Here is a 16702-nt window from a genome sequence, read left to right on the forward strand (position 1 = left end):
GATTCTACACTGTGCTACATTTTATTTTTCACATGTGACTTTTTAGTTTTCTTTTGACAACCATAAAACAACGTGCAAAAGAAAATAATAATAATAATATGACAATAATAATAATAATAATAATAATAATAATAATAATAATAATAATAATAATAATTTTATACATCTAACAAGTTATATTAATATTAATACTTTCAATAATACTAATATTAGTAATTTTTTCATTTTTTACCATCTTTTCCTTAATTCAAAACAAATCCTAAAATATATTGAAAAGAAAAGAAATAAATTAATTTATGAATTAGAATTAAACAAAGAGAAGTAACCATCATACCATTTTAATTATATAGGATTTTATTTTAATATTTATGAAAACATATTTTTAATAAAAAATAAATTTAAAATAGTTAAATTTACTAGATTTTAAATGTATAAACTTGTTCTTAGGAAACTTGTACAAATTTGAGAGTAAAAATGTCTCCAGAGGGGCATGGGATTGTAATTCGGTTCGTACTTGTTGATCGAAAAATAAATAAATAAAATTCTGTTTATTATATATAAATTAGTTCATATTATATATATACAAAATTAAAAAATTGAAATAAAGAATAGGAAATAGTGGAAGGCAAAGTGTGGAGGAGAAGGAGATCAGCGAATGTGGTGTGGTCGTCGGAGTTGCCGATAAACAAATTCAGTGAAAATCTTGAATTCAGCTTACGCAGGAAAATAATAAGGGAGCCCTAATAAATACGATGCGTTTCAATACCTGTCACGTTTCGCTCGCTTTCGTTCTCAAATTCCTCAATTTCCTTCAATCCTTCGTTGGCATTTCCATTTTGCTCTATTCCATATGGATGTTCAACGAATGGGAGCATCGTCTTCCTCCTCCTCCTCTTCCTCACGCTTTCGATTTCTATCTCAATCTCGCTTCAATCGTTCTCCCCGCCCCATGGTACCTCTAATCTTTTTCATTCTCACTGTTTCTGCTAATTAATTAACCCTTTCTCATTCGGCTGCTTCAACTCTATTATTAGAGTACATGCTATCAACTACTTTCGCGTCGGGAATTAATACTTAATACGTCATTGTTCTACTGTATTAGTTTTTTTTTTTTTTTTTTTTTTTTAAACTATGATGAGATTGCAACAGGTGTGTGAAATGCTTTGGTTTAGATTTAGACGGTTATTTGCTTTTGTTCGTTTCTTATGCTGAACTCTTTTTCGCAGGTTTATCTACGCTTTCTTGGGAGTGGGAATTTTGGTGTTATGCATTTCTCTCTTGGGTTGCATTGCAGCTGAAATGATTAATGGTTGCTGCTTGTGTTTTGTATCCCACTCAAATTTTGAATGTTTATTTTCGTAATAAAGGTTGGCTGCTCAAGTTTTTAAATTGCGGTCGCATTTTTGGGTCATTGTTTTGTCGTGCTTTTTCGTGTTGCGGGAAATTACAGACTAGGTGACGAAACCACCGTTGGGGACTACTTTTCAAAACTTTTTGGTTTAGAATCTATTGAGCTTTATAGGAGTAGAGTAAACTTAGTGTTGAATGCTTTGAAGTAGTAGCTTTTACTCTGCTTTTTTGATTTCAAATGTTGAAAGTTATTTTTGCTTTTCACTCCTTGACCCTTTGGAAAATTCTAGTACACTTTACTCATCGCGGTGCTTCTTCTGCTGGAAGCTTCTCTGGTGGGATTCATTGCACTTGATAGTGATTGGGAGAAGGTTCTTACTTTCTTCTTCCCCTACGTTATTTATGGACACAGTTACACTAGTTCGCGTTTGTGTCCCTCTTTTGAGGTCTATAGTTAATTATTATTGTCTTTGCAGGATATTCCACTTGATCCAACCGGTCGACTTGACGAGCTTCGAACTTTCATCGAAGATAATATAGATATCTGTACTTGGGTTGGCATTACTGTTCTCGTGGTTCAGGTACTTTCTTTACTGTTGCTGTTTTGGTGTTAGTATCTGGTATTTTTTTTCTTCACCTCTCATTGGTAAATGAATTATAGTCTACTAGTCCATTTTTTAGAGTTAAAGCTTGTTCATGTTGATGTTCAACAAAATGCATTATTATATGTTATCTGAAGTTGATGTTTCTTTATTAGCACTTTTAAACTTTTTGGAATCGTCTATAACTTGTATCATTTAGGTGTCAGTCTTCTTTTTTTCAAGCATCTAACCAGTTATTCAACTATCTTAAGTTGTTATTTTTAGTTCATTAACTTTAATTGTGTAAGGAATTGGACATATATATTAATTCAGCTCTGTCTTAAGGTTATCTTTCACCCTGTTCACTAGATTCATGGATGGAGTCAGAGGTGTTATTAACTTTGTAGAACACTACATTCTATAGAATGCAGTCACTGTAGCCTTTGGTTAATTTGGTTTCAGTAATTATATGTAAAAAATGTTCATAATAGGAAACAGAAGTTATGTCTTGAATTTGGTTTTGGAATTTGAATTATTGCAATTTTTTTGACTTGACTATATATGTTAGTATTATACCCTCCAAACTATTGCTTTGATTATTTGGTAGCATTCTAAACTTCTGTTGGTTAATTTTTTGTGGTAACCCAACATGTCCTTTGAAATTCTTGAATTACTCATTATGAATTTATTGTGAAGATTCCAAAATAAGGTAATGAAAATTCCCATTTTCATAACATTCATAAGGTAATAAGGTTTTTATTAAAAGAATCATTGGTAGTATTGGTGAGTATGAGAGACAGTGATGAAATTTATGAGTTTTTTCTAAACTATACTAGCATTTACAGCAGAACATTAATTGCTTCCTTTATCTCATAACCTGATTTGTTTTTTAAGTTAATACACACTTTTTAAGAAAATTGTTCATTGCACTAAATACCACCGATTGGTGTTATATATAACCTTTTTTGGACAAAATAACTCCTTATTAAATGTAGTTGTCAATCTACTTAAGTATTTAGGTGACTTAATATAAGAGGGTGTTGTTGAACAATAATTTATGTTTTCTTAGTTTTTTAAAATGAAAAATATTTTGAGATATAAAAAAGCTCATGTGACAGCTGGAGTAATAAACAAAAATAATTGGTTATTAAACAAAGAATAAAGCATCCAATGAGCATCTTAGTGATCTTCTAACATGCTTTCTTCTTCCTACAAAATTTGTTTATCCTTTACCTCTTGTCCCTACCTTAGTTGGGCATGAGCCCGTAACTTCTTTTTTATTTTAGATTTTAGTGCTCTGTTGACAAATACTGAAAGTGTTCGGAGGCAGAGTCTGGTATAAATATGCTAATCTTTTTAATTCATTATGGTTGAAACAGGAAAACTAGACAAATTCTACCCTAAATTGTGTCTAGTATACTTCATGTCTGTGTTTTACATCTTACAAAGACAACCTGAGATTTCTATAATCATTGGTTTTAAATTTCCAGCATTTTACTTGTATCCTCATGAAAATAGTATCAATAAAAAATCTAACTATCCATATAACAACCATGCTGGATAATGTAAAGTATTTTCTGGATTTTCTTTTATTCCATTCCCTCCCTAGTGCTTTTGCTCATTTTACTTGCTGTCAATCTCAGGCATTGGCTCTACTACTGGCATTAATTCTGCGAGCCACCGTGTCTACCCGGGGGACTGATTTTGATTATGCGGATGAGTGTGATGCTAGGGGTAGAAGTTGGGAACCCCTACTAAATCCTCAATCTGGCCAACCATCTGGGTCTGGCAAAGTTGATAATAGAGGAAATCACTCGGATATTTGGAGCTCACGGATGAGAGAAAAGGTACGCTGGTCTTAACCTTAATTTCTCTGATAACCTTTAATGGAATTGAGTCTTTCAGTGATAGGAAATATAATGTGATTTGTCAAGAGTTTGTTAAAAAGCTTTTATCATCAACTATCAACTAAAAGTTTCACTTTTTTTTTCTGTTTATCTTTTTCCATTGGTACATATTATTTGTGACATTTGTTAATTTCGATATTATCATACAGTATTTTGGTTTTAGATTTATAGTTTTATTATTCTATTTTGCTTGGATGCTAAACTCTGATCTGTCATAGATAACTGCTTCGAAAAATTACGTTTTCAGTAGTAGTCTGTTGTCAGTGCATGAAACTATTTTTATTTATACTGTTTGAAACAGAAAGGATATGTAAATGTATTGCACAGATCACTAAATTTTCCTTTCTAGTTTTGTCTGGGTTTAGAAACTAGAGGCATTTCTGTTTATTACATAGGCTCAACATCAACGCTTTCTCCATTCTAAGCATGTGGTTCTTAGGATAAACATCGATAAATTTATGGTTTTCCAACTTGTTTTTGAGTCTTCAAAAAGGCTTGTTTGTCGATCATTTAGTGAATTTATATGTAGTCTCTTTTCTTCTCTCCTTCGTATTTAGTTTGATACATAGGTGTGTCTACTACTCATGTAATCAAATTACCGTGGTGCATGACTGTTATTGAAGTGTCTCTTAACATTAGTAATGTAGGAATTACTATTTCATGTTTGCAGTACGGATTGAACCATGGTGATAAGAGCACCTACCAACCATGAATTTCAGGCAATCACCGCTACTAGACATCAATCAATTCAATGATGTGTCGACATTTGCGTACATTCATGTATATCTTTGGTTCTAATGTTGTACTTACTTTCATATTTCAGGAAAAATTATGATGTAAGCAAAATATAGTGGTGGTATATGTGTTGTAAAACCAAACAAGCTACCAGATTGAAGTTTAAGAGTGTCTTGTACTTAAATAGCGTAGCATAAGAGAAAAATTAATAACAAAGCTACATCACAAAGGATCCAATGTAAGCACCTTCCTCGTGGCTCTACTGCTAGTGCAGTCTGCAGCACAGAACTTTAGTTGACATTGCTCAATGGCCACGCATACAGCTATATACTTTGGATATGGTACACGTGAAACATACATCTCTCATGTGTCGGTGTTCATTTTTTTCTTTTCACAAAAAACAAATATCATAATTTTGTATAAAATTTCAAAAAGCAAAATTGGTTGGTAAATATTGCAGTGTGGAAAGCAAGTATCTTTGAGAACTTAGCATGACTCAACATCTAGTGAAATTGGAGGGCAAATTTTCAGTATCTTATGGTACTTACGCTTGATCGCACACGATATTTTTCTCTCTTAGTTTTATTTTAGAAATTAATTTTAGAATATGAAAAATGCTAGTTATATAGGCATATGATGATTTTAATAAAATGGGAATAATTTTTCCGTGTGAAGATTTCAGTGAATCAAGACAGTTTGAATCCACATGACAAATGGTAGTTACATGTTTCTCGGTGGTAAAATGCTGTGCCATTATTATTAGCACTTGATTTGTACTATTCTGTTTCACACTAGTCTGTTGCTAATATTATATTCCTCTGTTGGATGTATTAGAAATTATCCATGTGACCATTTCTTACAACTACAGGACGATGTTGATTATTGGATTAGCTGAGATCGTATGTTAGTATTTTGGCTTAGTAGACCGTGACAACCTTGTTGAATATGTTCCTCGAGAGAACTGCAGATTTCATTTTATTTTTAGAAAAGGGAAGAATAAACAAAAGCATACACTTCTACTCTGCAAAGTACGTTTCGCAACACTCTTTCTACTCTGTTTCTGTTTTTATAGAAAAATGACAAGTTATGAGAGATTGTACTCTCCCAAACTGCAGTCACTGATCTATTCTTAATAATTTTGGAAGCTTGTCTCGTGGAACGTGGTCCACGGTGCTGTCACGGGACTTGAACAGTGATTCAATTTGTAAGCTGTAGATACCATGATTTGTTGTCTAGTTTGGTTAGAAATTTCTCGTCGAATGGTAATTGGGAAATATTCTCAACCTTTTATCCATTGGAAAAAAATGGGTCTTTTTTCCTTGTTCTACTTTAAGGCTTCAGCATCATCAGATTGCAAATATTGGAATTTGTTTCGGATACCGAATGTCTATTTCAAACAATTTTTCGGTTGGTTATTTTTCAGTTGTCATTTTCATGTTCTTTAAATGATTGAGTATATTTACTTAAAAAATATTTTGACGCTTAATTCAGTTTGTATTTGGTTATATAAATTATTAATGTTTTAATAAATATGTTCTAAAAATATTTACAATTATATCTTTAACCTATATTTATAGTTTCTCCATGAATTTCTGATTAGGATCATTCTAAACACAGTCAAATTTTTGTTTAAATCTGAACAATGATCTGTTTAGTTGATTCTGATCATAACCGATCCGTTTTCTTGATCGATTGATCATGTCATTTCGATCAGTATATATCGATTGACACATATAGTACAATACTGATAATTTCGATCCGTATATATCGATTGACACTTATAGTACAATACCTCTCATCTCTTTTGCGTCGTGTATTGTAAGAATCTTTCCATGATTTACGCAAGCAAATAAACCTAGTTGATCACATCTTTTCGGAAGATGAAAATTTTAAAAGGTAACGATGATCTTGTCCAAAGTAGGAAAATTTTCTAAGTTATAACTATCTCTTTTGTTATAAAAAACCCTCTATACGATCACTAAAAGAGATATACACATTAAATGTTTCTGGCCTAAGTCTCATTTTAGATTTAGCATGAACATATATATATATATATATATATATATATATATATATATATATATATATATATATATATATATATATATATATTCATGTTCTTTGTAACTAGTGTAGTTCTTTACATGTTTTGTTCAGGTAATTAAGTTCCAAGTCATCAATCTCAAATAACTACAACTTTATTGGTACCATAGAATTTAATAAATTGGGTAAGTAGGGCAGTGTGGATGATCGAATGCAATGATAATAAACTTACAATAATACTTATTTAATTTGAAAATTAAAAGCAGAAAGGCTCAAGAGGGACTCAGGCTCTGCCTGTAAAATCAACCACTGCATTCTCCACAAGCTCTTGAATCAAGTCCCCCTCTATCTCCTTTCCCAAAACGTCTATCTCCAATTTCATAAGGTCCACCCACCCTATCTGCACAATCTCTTTTCTGACAACATTTTCTACCACCAGGCTGTTGCTGTCCCACTCACACCTCACCCCACTTGCCATTAATTCCTTTATTTTGGCCACAATGTGGTCCACCAACAAGGTAGATTCCGGTGCACTCTCTTGGATTAGGACCCTGCAGTGGTTCCCACTGCCCTTTAAGAACTTTTCTGACCCATAACCAACAAGTTCCAATAGTGCAGCATTGATATAATCAAAAACAAGTTTATGATTTGATCTCATCTTCCTTCTTCTGCCCTCGTGCATTGGCTGAGGCTCCTTCTCATTGAGTAATGTGTCCCTCAATGACGGGTCCAATGGGCTTTCAAGGGAATACCATCTGGTGTAAAACGAGTCATATTGCTGCTGGTCATCAAGTCCAGCTGCTGATAGTAGGTTGTGGACCAAGAGAAGCCACTCTTTATCCTCTATCTTGGAGTCCAAGGAAGGAACCGTTAAGGGTTTTAATAGATGGGGGCTTGCCACTTCTGCAGAAGAATCATCCCATGATAGGGTCCTAGCTATTGATTCTATAGGTGGTGATTTGTCAATTAAATTGGACTTCAGTTCCACCTGTGATCCTATACATGCACAACAAGTGACACTCAGATAATAATAAAAGTATAGAAATTTAATATTTAAGACATGGTTTATATCCACTCTTACATTATAAATCTGAATCCTTATTTAAATGGAAGTGTTTTTAAAAGCTAATCTTCAGGTTCAGGTGATGGCAAAACAATTAACAATAATTAAGATAAGGTTCATATATTTATTCATATGAAATAAGAACTAGAGTTAATAAAGAAAGAAGAAAGGCTTAAACATTATTACCTAGTTGATCATCTTCAAATGGAGGTTGTAACACTGAGAATGGACTAGGCTGATCTGGGCTTTCGCTCGAATTAATCTCTAGCATCATGGACCCTGCCACTGCCAATCCAGGCTGTGAAAACAAACAAATAAAGGATTTCATATGTTTATATACAGTGTTGCACTAGGATATGTGCATTCAATTTATCGTATGCTATAATGTCATCGACATGAGATGTTGTGGTCTAGGCTTACTAAGAAAAGTTATTTCCACTGATTATCCACAAGTACCCAAACATTTTAATACCAATAATTTCGGTTTTCCATTTCATTTATTTCATCATTCCAACGCATATGAATACCGACCATTTAAGAGGAAAATTAGTTTTACGTGCACAGAACTTGCGACCATACTTATTCAATTCCCTCGTCATGCGTTGAGAATTTTAAAGGAATTAATAATTTCATTAGTTGGGAAGACAAGGCACAAAAATTCCTGTGGATCATAAAAGGGGTACTCTATATTATAATTAAGGACTGCTTTTTTGGTGTTATCCCCCAAGGCCGTAATAAATAAAGGTTAAAACAACAATTAGCACTCAAACTTCACAAACAGATATGAATGTTAATTCCGTTTATTCGGTGTACATTCCTTTCTGTAGTCTTTACTTTTCAATGCACTATGTTATCCCAGAAAATTCCTGACATATCCAAATTATCCATCGACAAAATAAAATTTGCATTATGAAACAAAAAATGACGATATTAGCAGAATAATAGCAGCCATTACCTCTAGTGTAATCATGTCTTCTTCTTGTCTGTTAGCGACTGAATTTGTGGAAGTTTTCTCTGATGATTCACATAGAGCTACAAGAGAAAACTCTTCAAAACTATCCACATTGATGATTTGAGACTCATCATCCCTAAGGACTTCACGTGGAAGAACTAATGCTTCAGTGACGATAGGAGCGGGTTGGGATGCATCTTTAGATTGAGGAGAACTTGGCTTTTCCTTGGTTGATTTCTTACTCTTTGAGAACAAGAGACTGGCTACTTTTTCTTTAAACGTTGATCTCCTCTTTGACTTTGTCTGTGCCCTGGAGGCTTGTGATTTGCCAGTTTTTGGAGCAGCAACTTGAACTGTGAGATCAGTTCCACTGACAGTAGAGGATGCAGACACAGAATTTGACCTGGGAAGATTTTTAGGAAAGCCCTGATTGCTTATTTCTGCATTGAAAGAACGACTGCAAGAAACAGATTTTCCGGGTTCTTGGTCCTCTTGAATACTCTCAACCACAGATGTTGCAGATTTCTTCATGTGGGTAAGAGAAAGCATCTCACCCAAGGTAGAGTTTCTTCTCACTGTCGTTTGTTCTTGAGGACCCTTATTATCCGATGTCATCATAGTCCATCTTTCAGAAAGCCTTTTCTTCGCCTCTCTGCACACTGATGACTCAGGGGAGCAAGGCACGCGACCCAAGGACATTGTAGAATAAGGACTGCTACAGCCATTGATGTAATTGTAATCCCATGAAAGCCTTGGCAGCGATGACATTGACATAGCTTCCAAATCACTGAAATTTGCTGATGCATACTCGTGATATGATTTGTTGAACGAACTCTCATCATCAGAATAGCCATTGGAAATAACTGAAGAATAATGTGGAGTTTTATCCTTTTGATAGCTCCACAGATCCTTATGCATTTGCTGTGTGATCTCTTTTGCCACTCTAATGGATTCTATTGCATCGTCATATTCAGGTCCCTGATGGCAATTACCACTTCTCAGATTTGGTGGTGATGTTGTTGTTGGAGAAATTGGATCCTTTTGCTCAGGTGTCCTCCCAGGGCTAGGTTTCAGCAACACAATTCGAGTGGTTCGAACTGGAGATTCATCAACTTTCTGACTATCTGGAGAGTTTCCAGAATTCTTGTTCTCCCACCCAGCTGCTTGATCAACATTTGGTGATTTCTTAATTAGTCTATTGTTCCTTTTCTCCTTTCTGGCTGGTTTGTCATTGTTGTCCATCTTCGAAGGTTTAATAAGAGTAATGCGCTTTGTATCAGTACGTCGACTTGAGTAAAATTCATAAACATTTTGAGAATCCAATAACCTCATTAAGAGATCACTGTTGGAGCTTAGAACTTCCAAGGCATCTTTAAATTGTTTAGATTGACGCATTCTCTCATCGGTTGACAGATGTTTTGCTTCTATGAATTTCTGACGAATGAGAGCCATTCTTTTCCCATCAACATCTTCACTCCATCTTCCTCTATCAGGTACCTTGCCACTTGCATGCCTTGCTCTCTGAGATTGCTGCCATATTTCATACATTTCTTTGTAAGCAACCTGTTCTGTGCTTGGGTGAACTTCATGAAGTATTTCCCTCTCCATAAACCTATCTTCCTGCTGCCAATGCCTGAATGGGAAGCCTACAGGACGATGCATTTGTTGAGGATAAGCACTTCTGTAGCTTCTTTCCATAGATAAATTAGGCTCTCCCCTTGGAAGGGTTTCAAGCCCCATTAGTTTTGCTACAACATTTGGTAGGTAGTGCTTGGAGTCTTTCTGTTTGGACATTTCTTTGTCTATGAGCATCTGCATTTTAATGGGTGCTCCATTTACTTTTGTGACTTATCCTCTATCCCATCACGACCATCTGATTGACTTGTTGAAAGAGACGAAGCTGCAAGACAAATAGCCAGAATGCATGGGAATAATATAATAGCAGAGAACACTTCAATTACAGAAATCTTAAGTACAACCTTTCCACACAACTTGGAAAGAAACAAAAACTATTGACAATTTACAGAAATTTCCCTATAGATCACCAGGAAAGGGAGATATAAGTGTATATCAAAGAAGAAAAAATGATGGGCAAGGTGCGGAGATGTAGGTTTGATGTTCCTACCTCTTACTCTGTCTGTCCTTTGCTTTGTTCTATCCTATATCCTCCATTCACTCCCTTTGCAAAACGCTCTCATCAAACTACTATTGATTGCAAATAATTTATTTACTTGTTTGCAATGAAATTAAATGACAAGATCAAATGAGCAAGTTTGGGACAAAATTAACCACTCTAACAAAACAGGCAAGTAGTTACATCTATATGGGCAAATAACTAAGAAATCCCAACGTAATAAAAATCGTTGATATTTCCAAATCTTGACCTGTTAAAGTTTGTAAGGAAAGATAACATAAATATTAAATGTGTCATCAATTGAGGTATAGAATAAAAATCACTTGAAAAAAATATTTAATTTATGAATCAACTTTACAAGGTCAGGTACTTGACCCAATAGCAGGGAAACCACTGAGATGTTATCTTCATATTTTTGAAAATGAGTGATTATCAAATAGATGTATCAGACGCAAAGAAGATCATCTTAAAGGGCATTGCTTTAAAGGATTAAAATAACAGGGCAGGCAAACAAACAATAGAACGGGAGAAAAAGCCATATCTGTTGAGGCCACAAAATTTTCCACATTCTGTTAGTTTGACTTCATTAAAATGATTTATTTGATCTCACCTTTAATGCGACAGAGGGTACACAAAACTCAGGAATTTATAGGGGAGTGAAAACAAAACATTTGTATCATAGGGTGACTTTAATCTTGGGTAAAAAAAAAAGAATACTGAACCGGTCAGATATCGTTTTCTATTTATGAGTGACGTACAAGTTGCACATGCGACTGAAAATGACCCTTTTATTAGAAAAACAAACAAAACAAAACATAATATAAATCTCACTTATGATGTGGACTTTATGGAAAATTAGAAAAGCAAACGAGAACGGTATTTACTACCTTTTTCATGTGCCCATACTCTCACACGGTGCCGTGGGGCGTGTGGTTCGGAGACTTTGATGTAGGCCTTCATCAATACCATACATAGAGAAGAAGAACGTAACCAAATTGAAACCTGGAGTGGCATGAAGACCACTCCAAAGAATACAAGAGAAAGAAGCTAGAGATAATTTTGCATTCAAGTTTGTGGTTTGCTTAACGTGAGGATTGTAAAAATGGTTACGAGAGTAACTCGTAATCTTTTTGACAAAGGCAAGTAAGTCGGTTATAAATGTTAGCTGCAAAAATTTGTTACACTCTTTTAATAATTTTAACATTCGTGAAATTCAATTCTTGATGTTTAGCATTACAGACATGATAAATGCCAAAAAATCGTACAGCTTTTCCTGGTGAACCACGGGAAAGTTCTTTGGATACGTCACAATTTTACAGTCACTTTAGATATTTGTACAATTAAAAGTATAGACAAGGTTCGTTTAATGCTCCGAATTATCAAAGATCCAGCAAAGTAACAACACTAATTTCCACCAAAAGGTGAAGTTTGATAGACGTGTCTTTTTGTAAACACATGGCGTAACAGTCCGAAATTAACCAGAAACATGTGCAGGGTAACGTTTGATCAAACATTCTGGGGTGTTAGACTCTAACGGAGCAGCTTCTGCGTTTGCTCTTGCTCATTGGCATAGTCACTATCATCCAAAGGAAATGGGCATGGACATATGGAGAAAAGAAGAGTTATATATTTCAATCAAGCTTTTCCTAAAATGATAAAGCACTTCCTCGTGATTTTCACCATCCATTTCTGGCTCGTCATTATCATTAATTTGAAAAAGAGAAGGCACACTTTCCCTTTGTGACAATTGTAAAGTTCTTGAACTTGAACTTTGGCAATTTAAATGGGAACTAGTTAGAGATAAGCTCCTCTGCCATTCATCTAGTGAAGATGGAAGCCAGGTTTCCAGATTAGGATGATGATGGTAGGCACTAGAAACTGTCCTTCCGACCCAATGTTTGTATGGTGAAAAGAACATGTCTTGATCACATGACGTGTCATTCTTCCAATTTTCCTGAACATTAAAGTAGTGCTTACTGTGTGACAGAGACAATGCTGTATGGTTAAAATTTGTGTCCATGTCTTCATAGACATATCTTCCAAACTTGACTTCTTGATATCTTAAGAAACCAGAATCCAATATTGAACTGAAGTTCTGTGATTTGTCCAGTAGCGAGAATGAGGGACTAAAGTGGTACCTATCTAATGTATTATATAATGTCTGCTCTTCAGGGTGGCCTAAAATTGATAATTCAGGGGGCATATTTGGCTTTGTATGCATGTAAGTGATAGGAAAATTTGTCGCATTTGCAGTGTAGTCAAAATCTTTTTCCATAAGAGGAATCGATTCTTTCTCTGGTATCCCCAGCTCTTTGAAATGATTGGATGTAAAGATTTCACGATCTTGGTTATTACTCAGAAACCCTCGGGTTACATCACTCTTGTCAATGAAACTTGGAGTTCCACCAAAATTGCTTCTAGCTTCTGTCATACTGAGCAGAGGTTGAAAGTTGAGTGGATAAGGTTGAAAGTCGGCATGAGGCTTAATCATCTCAAATGATCGCAGAAAAACAGGAGACAGAAAATGATCATTGAAGGATGAACTTGATTCAAGTTCAAGAGGCTTCCTCTTAGGTATTTGATGGTGTTCTGCAAATTGAACATCTAACTCCCGAGAATCATGCAAACCATGTCTGGTAGCATTTGCTGCTTCGTTAAGCAAAGGTTCAGGAATTACATCGCCCTTGGTTGCGACACCGAAACTTTGATTTGCACTTTGTTTGCAGTCAGGTTCCGTTATTCGAGGCGGAAAATTGTTTGAATCATAGGTTGGAAACTTCGAGTGCAGATTAAATCTCCCATCTAGTCTGAGATAGGAAGGAGACAACACATGATCTCTCAAGTATGGGCTTGATTCAAGTCCAAGAAGTTTCGTTTTAGGTATCCGATATTGGTCCTTAAATTGATCATCTGACTTTCGAGAATCAGGTAAATCATATCTTGTACCATTCGCTTCTTTTCCTGGATGTGTATCCTCATATTTCTGGCACAGAAAATCATTCTTGATAAGGGAATGCAGGTCACTGGATGGATTTTTAGAATGAGAAATGGCTAAAATTCCATACATTTTCTTCAGTGCTCGTAGGGAACAGCCGACTAAGGAGCATGGAAATAATATCATGCCTGAAAAATTCCAATTATATTCATGATAAAGGGAAAGGACAGTTAATATCAATATCGAATCTGTGCCTAACCCTTTTGAACAGAGCTTCTCTAGGTCTGTAAACAAGGCATCTGCAGCACTCAGTCGTAATTTTTGTCTCTTTCTAGCAAAAACTTCTCCATGCTCATGCTGATCTGAAGTATTAACACAGTAATTGTTTTACAAAAGCTGTGTCAGTACATTCTGAAATATGAGAAGTAAATTGCGCGTCTTCAGTTAAACTACATACATTTTTTTACAGTAATAAATTTGACCATCCGAAGGGTAATTTACAAATCAGTGGCACCGAATAAATGTTCAGACTGTCCTATGCATTATTTTACCCCGCAAATACCTTGCAACCAAGCAATCCAAATGAAGAAAATCAAACCTTCATGTGAAAATATTCGCTGGGATTTGAATTTGTCACTATAATCCTGGGAGCCCTTTGGCGTGTTGCTGATGCAGTACAAGCCTGCGTTACCATCGGTTAAAAGATCTTGGGATACAGATTGTTGTTTAGTAGGGAATTAAAAAATGAAATTATTGCGGGAGAAAAAGGCATTTCCCAACATTTTGGAGTACATAATCGCCAATTAGAGAAAATATAAATGCCACATGATACTAACTTAAAAAGCAAATAAGAGTGCAGAGGAGTAGATATTGATACAATGAGAAGAAATAAGCAAAGTTTTCCAGAACGAGGAACATTTCTTTACAAATGGCAAGTATCTCCTTTCCTAATTATCCTGATTGTGAACACCATGATCCTACATATCAGTATCTCTGCGGCTAGAATGACGTGGAATTTTCCTCTAATACGCACCTGATTTATTCCAAGCTTTTACAGAAGGTGAGAAACATGAGTCTGTCCTTACAGTTGATACGTGCTCAATGATCCTTGAAGAATTCTCGCAATTACTTCCAATCTCACCCATCTTCTCTGCATATACATAAAATATTTAAATACACTTTTAATCTCTATAGAATATTGAAGTTTTGGTTATAGTGCCTCTAAAATTTGAGTTTTACTTGATGTGCCTTGTCACTGTGTAGTGAAGTTTTACTGTTTAACAGATCAATAACAATGACAGGGATCGAAAGCACTACAGGAACCTAAGACCTAAATCCCAATTTTAGAGAGACTAAAACTAAAATTTAGTATATCAAATAAGAACCAAAATATACTTTGAATCTTAAATAAAACGCGATGACTATTCTATTGTGACAGAAGATGGCACATGTATAATGTCTCCGTCTTCAAAGTAAGGGGAAATATTCAACTTTCAGAGTGATAAAGAAATTAAATCAATGTATTATACATAAGAAATTCCCCAACTTAATTATATTAAGATGGCTTTGATACAGGGAACAATTTAACATGGTTAAGAAAAGTTATAGGGGAATAAAAATTATCATGTTTTATAAGTACTTTTTGAGAAAAAAAATCTTAATTATGCTTATTTATAAATAAGCAGGAATAAAACTTTTCCACCTTTACAGACATGATAAACCTTTCACATTAATTCTACACAAAACCATTAAACATTTTCTTCATAACCGACCGCAAATATCATTTCTGCCAAAGTTATAACAATGACAAAATCCTCTTTTGTAATTTTTTTTCCTGAAAATTCTATGAATAAACAACACCTCCATGGTCTTTTAGACGTATTTTACACTGCTACCTAAAGTCATGTAAAATAAATTTATTGAATTTTACAACAAGTTCATCTAAACTCACATTGAAAACGATTTCTGATTACTCCACATATTCTCACAAACATATTAAACTTAACTCATATTCCTAAGAATCTGTCTAAACTAAAATGAACATAAGGCAAATTTATTATCTTTGAAATCCAACCAACCTCTGGAATAGTCTGTGGATTCTAATTTCTTAGATGATTGACGAGATTCCTTTTGCAGTGGACGTAAATGAAATCCATCGCTTGCATCCTTCTTCAATTTCTTAAAGAAAGCAAACTCAGAAGTTTTTGGATCTGTTCCTGCACTTGAATTCCAAATCCTTGTTAAGCGCAAAAGTAAAACAAATAAAATAAAACGAAGTTATTTAATTCTAACTACTATTATATCAATGTGCAAGCTAAGATGAAATAGTAAACTCCAATATCGCAGACTTTTGTAGAACACAGAACCATGAAAATGTGGAGCAAAACGCATCGTTCGTAGCGAACAAATCGTTAGGTATTGATTGCAATCGTAAAGGTTATTAGAAAATTAATAACGAAAATTCGAAAATGTGAAAAGGAAGAAGAAAGAAACCTTTTGTTTGAGAAATTTTCCTTTTATTCATTGCAATGCTCGCAAACTACACAGAACCAATCGCACGCTCTGCAACACAATCGCTAGTTAAAAGAAGAAACACGGAACGAGAAACTAGAGTTGGCGCCAAACGGCACGTGATTGACAGTTCCGCACGCGTGTAACATTCTTTTCATACGTATTAATATTACGTATTATATTTAAACAAAAGCATTTCCTTGTTTTACCTGGAGAAATAATTTTCCAAATTCAGCACCAGGGAATAAATTGTTGTTTGATTTCACTTTAATTTATTATCAGGACGTATTTATAATAGTATTGAATAATTTCTTTTAATTATAGTCACCTCCCCAGTTATGATTACATACTAATGAAAACATAGGAATTGTGTGCATTTTTTTTATTAAGAGAAAGATACTATATTTGAGAAGAATAAATCATATGTAGTGTTTATTTTATATACTCTTGAGTGAGTCTGACTATGTTTTGTTTTGGATGAGTTGTAATAA

At 34.5% G+C, this 16702-nt stretch overlaps 3 protein-coding genes across 4 annotated transcripts; 1 reads left to right on the forward strand and 2 right to left on the reverse strand.

The window, feature by feature from the left end:
• Positions 1-591: 591 nt before the first annotated feature.
• Positions 592-4939, forward strand: LOC124834644 (tetraspanin-18-like). Its single transcript, XM_047309389.2, has 7 exons — positions 592-952; positions 1227-1326; positions 1641-1721; positions 1827-1931; positions 3575-3778; positions 4509-4557; positions 4662-4939. The coding sequence occupies exons 1-6, from the start codon at positions 753-755 to the stop codon at positions 4548-4550; spliced, it is 732 nt and encodes a 243-aa protein (XP_047165345.1). The 5' UTR covers positions 592-752; the 3' UTR covers positions 4551-4557; positions 4662-4939.
• Positions 4940-6755: 1816 nt separating this feature from the next.
• Positions 6756-11344, reverse strand: LOC124834643 (uncharacterized). 2 transcript variants are annotated; one of them, XM_088097839.1, is made up of 4 exons: positions 10757-11344; positions 8635-10531; positions 7866-7977; positions 6756-7612 (listed from the first exon to the last, which is right to left on the reverse strand). In XM_088097839.1, the coding sequence occupies exons 2-4, from the start codon at positions 10447-10449 to the stop codon at positions 6900-6902; spliced, it is 2640 nt and encodes an 879-aa protein (XP_087953965.1). In that variant the 5' UTR covers positions 10450-10531; positions 10757-11344; the 3' UTR covers positions 6756-6899. The 2 variants fall into 2 exon arrangements, with proteins under 2 accessions (XP_087953965.1, XP_087953966.1); XM_088097840.1 differs by lacking the exon at positions 10757-11344 and having other exon boundaries at positions 8635-10749.
• Positions 11345-11972: 628 nt separating this feature from the next.
• On the reverse strand, positions 11973-16586 carry LOC124834641 (uncharacterized). Its single transcript, XM_047309383.2, has 7 exons — positions 16194-16586; positions 15779-15916; positions 14734-14850; positions 14299-14382; positions 13960-14062; positions 13831-13888; positions 11973-13748 (listed from the first exon to the last, which is right to left on the reverse strand). The coding sequence occupies exons 1-7, from the start codon at positions 16222-16224 to the stop codon at positions 12345-12347; spliced, it is 1935 nt and encodes a 644-aa protein (XP_047165339.2). The 5' UTR covers positions 16225-16586; the 3' UTR covers positions 11973-12344.
• Positions 16587-16702: the final 116 nt, after the last annotated feature.

This window comes from Vigna umbellata, chromosome 8 (assembly GCF_029865625.1).
Source record: "Vigna umbellata cultivar VRB3 chromosome 8, Vumbellata_1.0, whole genome shotgun sequence".
NCBI lineage: Eukaryota > Viridiplantae > Streptophyta > Magnoliopsida > Fabales > Fabaceae > Vigna > Vigna umbellata.

Bases quoted from the DNA above. Each gene is read 5' to 3' on its own strand.
- LOC124834643 (XM_088097839.1), bottom strand. From the start codon at position 10,449: ATGCAGATGCTCATAGACAAAGAAATGTCCAAACAGAAAGACTCCAAG. The intron at 7,978-8,634 runs GTAATGGCTGCT...TTGTTTTCACAG, and splicing joins AAGACATGATTACACTAGAG to CCTGGATTGGCAGTGGCAGG. The intron at 7,613-7,865 runs GTAATAATGTTT...GTGCATGTATAG, and splicing joins ATTTGAAGATGATCAACTAG to GATCACAGGTGGAACTGAAG.
- LOC124834641 (XM_047309383.2), bottom strand. From the start codon at position 16,224: ATGAATAAAAGGAAAATTTCTCAAACAAAAG. The intron at 14,063-14,298 runs GTTTGATTTTCT...TTAATACTTCAG, and splicing joins GCGAATATTTTCACATGAAG to ATCAGCATGAGCATGGAGAA. The intron at 13,889-13,959 runs GTTAGGCACAGA...GGAATTTTTCAG, and splicing joins GAGAAGCTCTGTTCAAAAGG to GCATGATATTATTTCCATGC.
- LOC124834644 (XM_047309389.2), top strand. From the start codon at position 753: ATGCGTTTCAATACCTGTCACGTTTCGCTCGCTTTCGTTCTCAAATTC. The intron at 1,932-3,574 runs GTACTTTCTTTA...TGTCAATCTCAG, and splicing joins TTACTGTTCTCGTGGTTCAG to GCATTGGCTCTACTACTGGC. The intron at 3,779-4,508 runs GTACGCTGGTCT...TCATGTTTGCAG, and splicing joins GCTCACGGATGAGAGAAAAG to TACGGATTGAACCATGGTGA.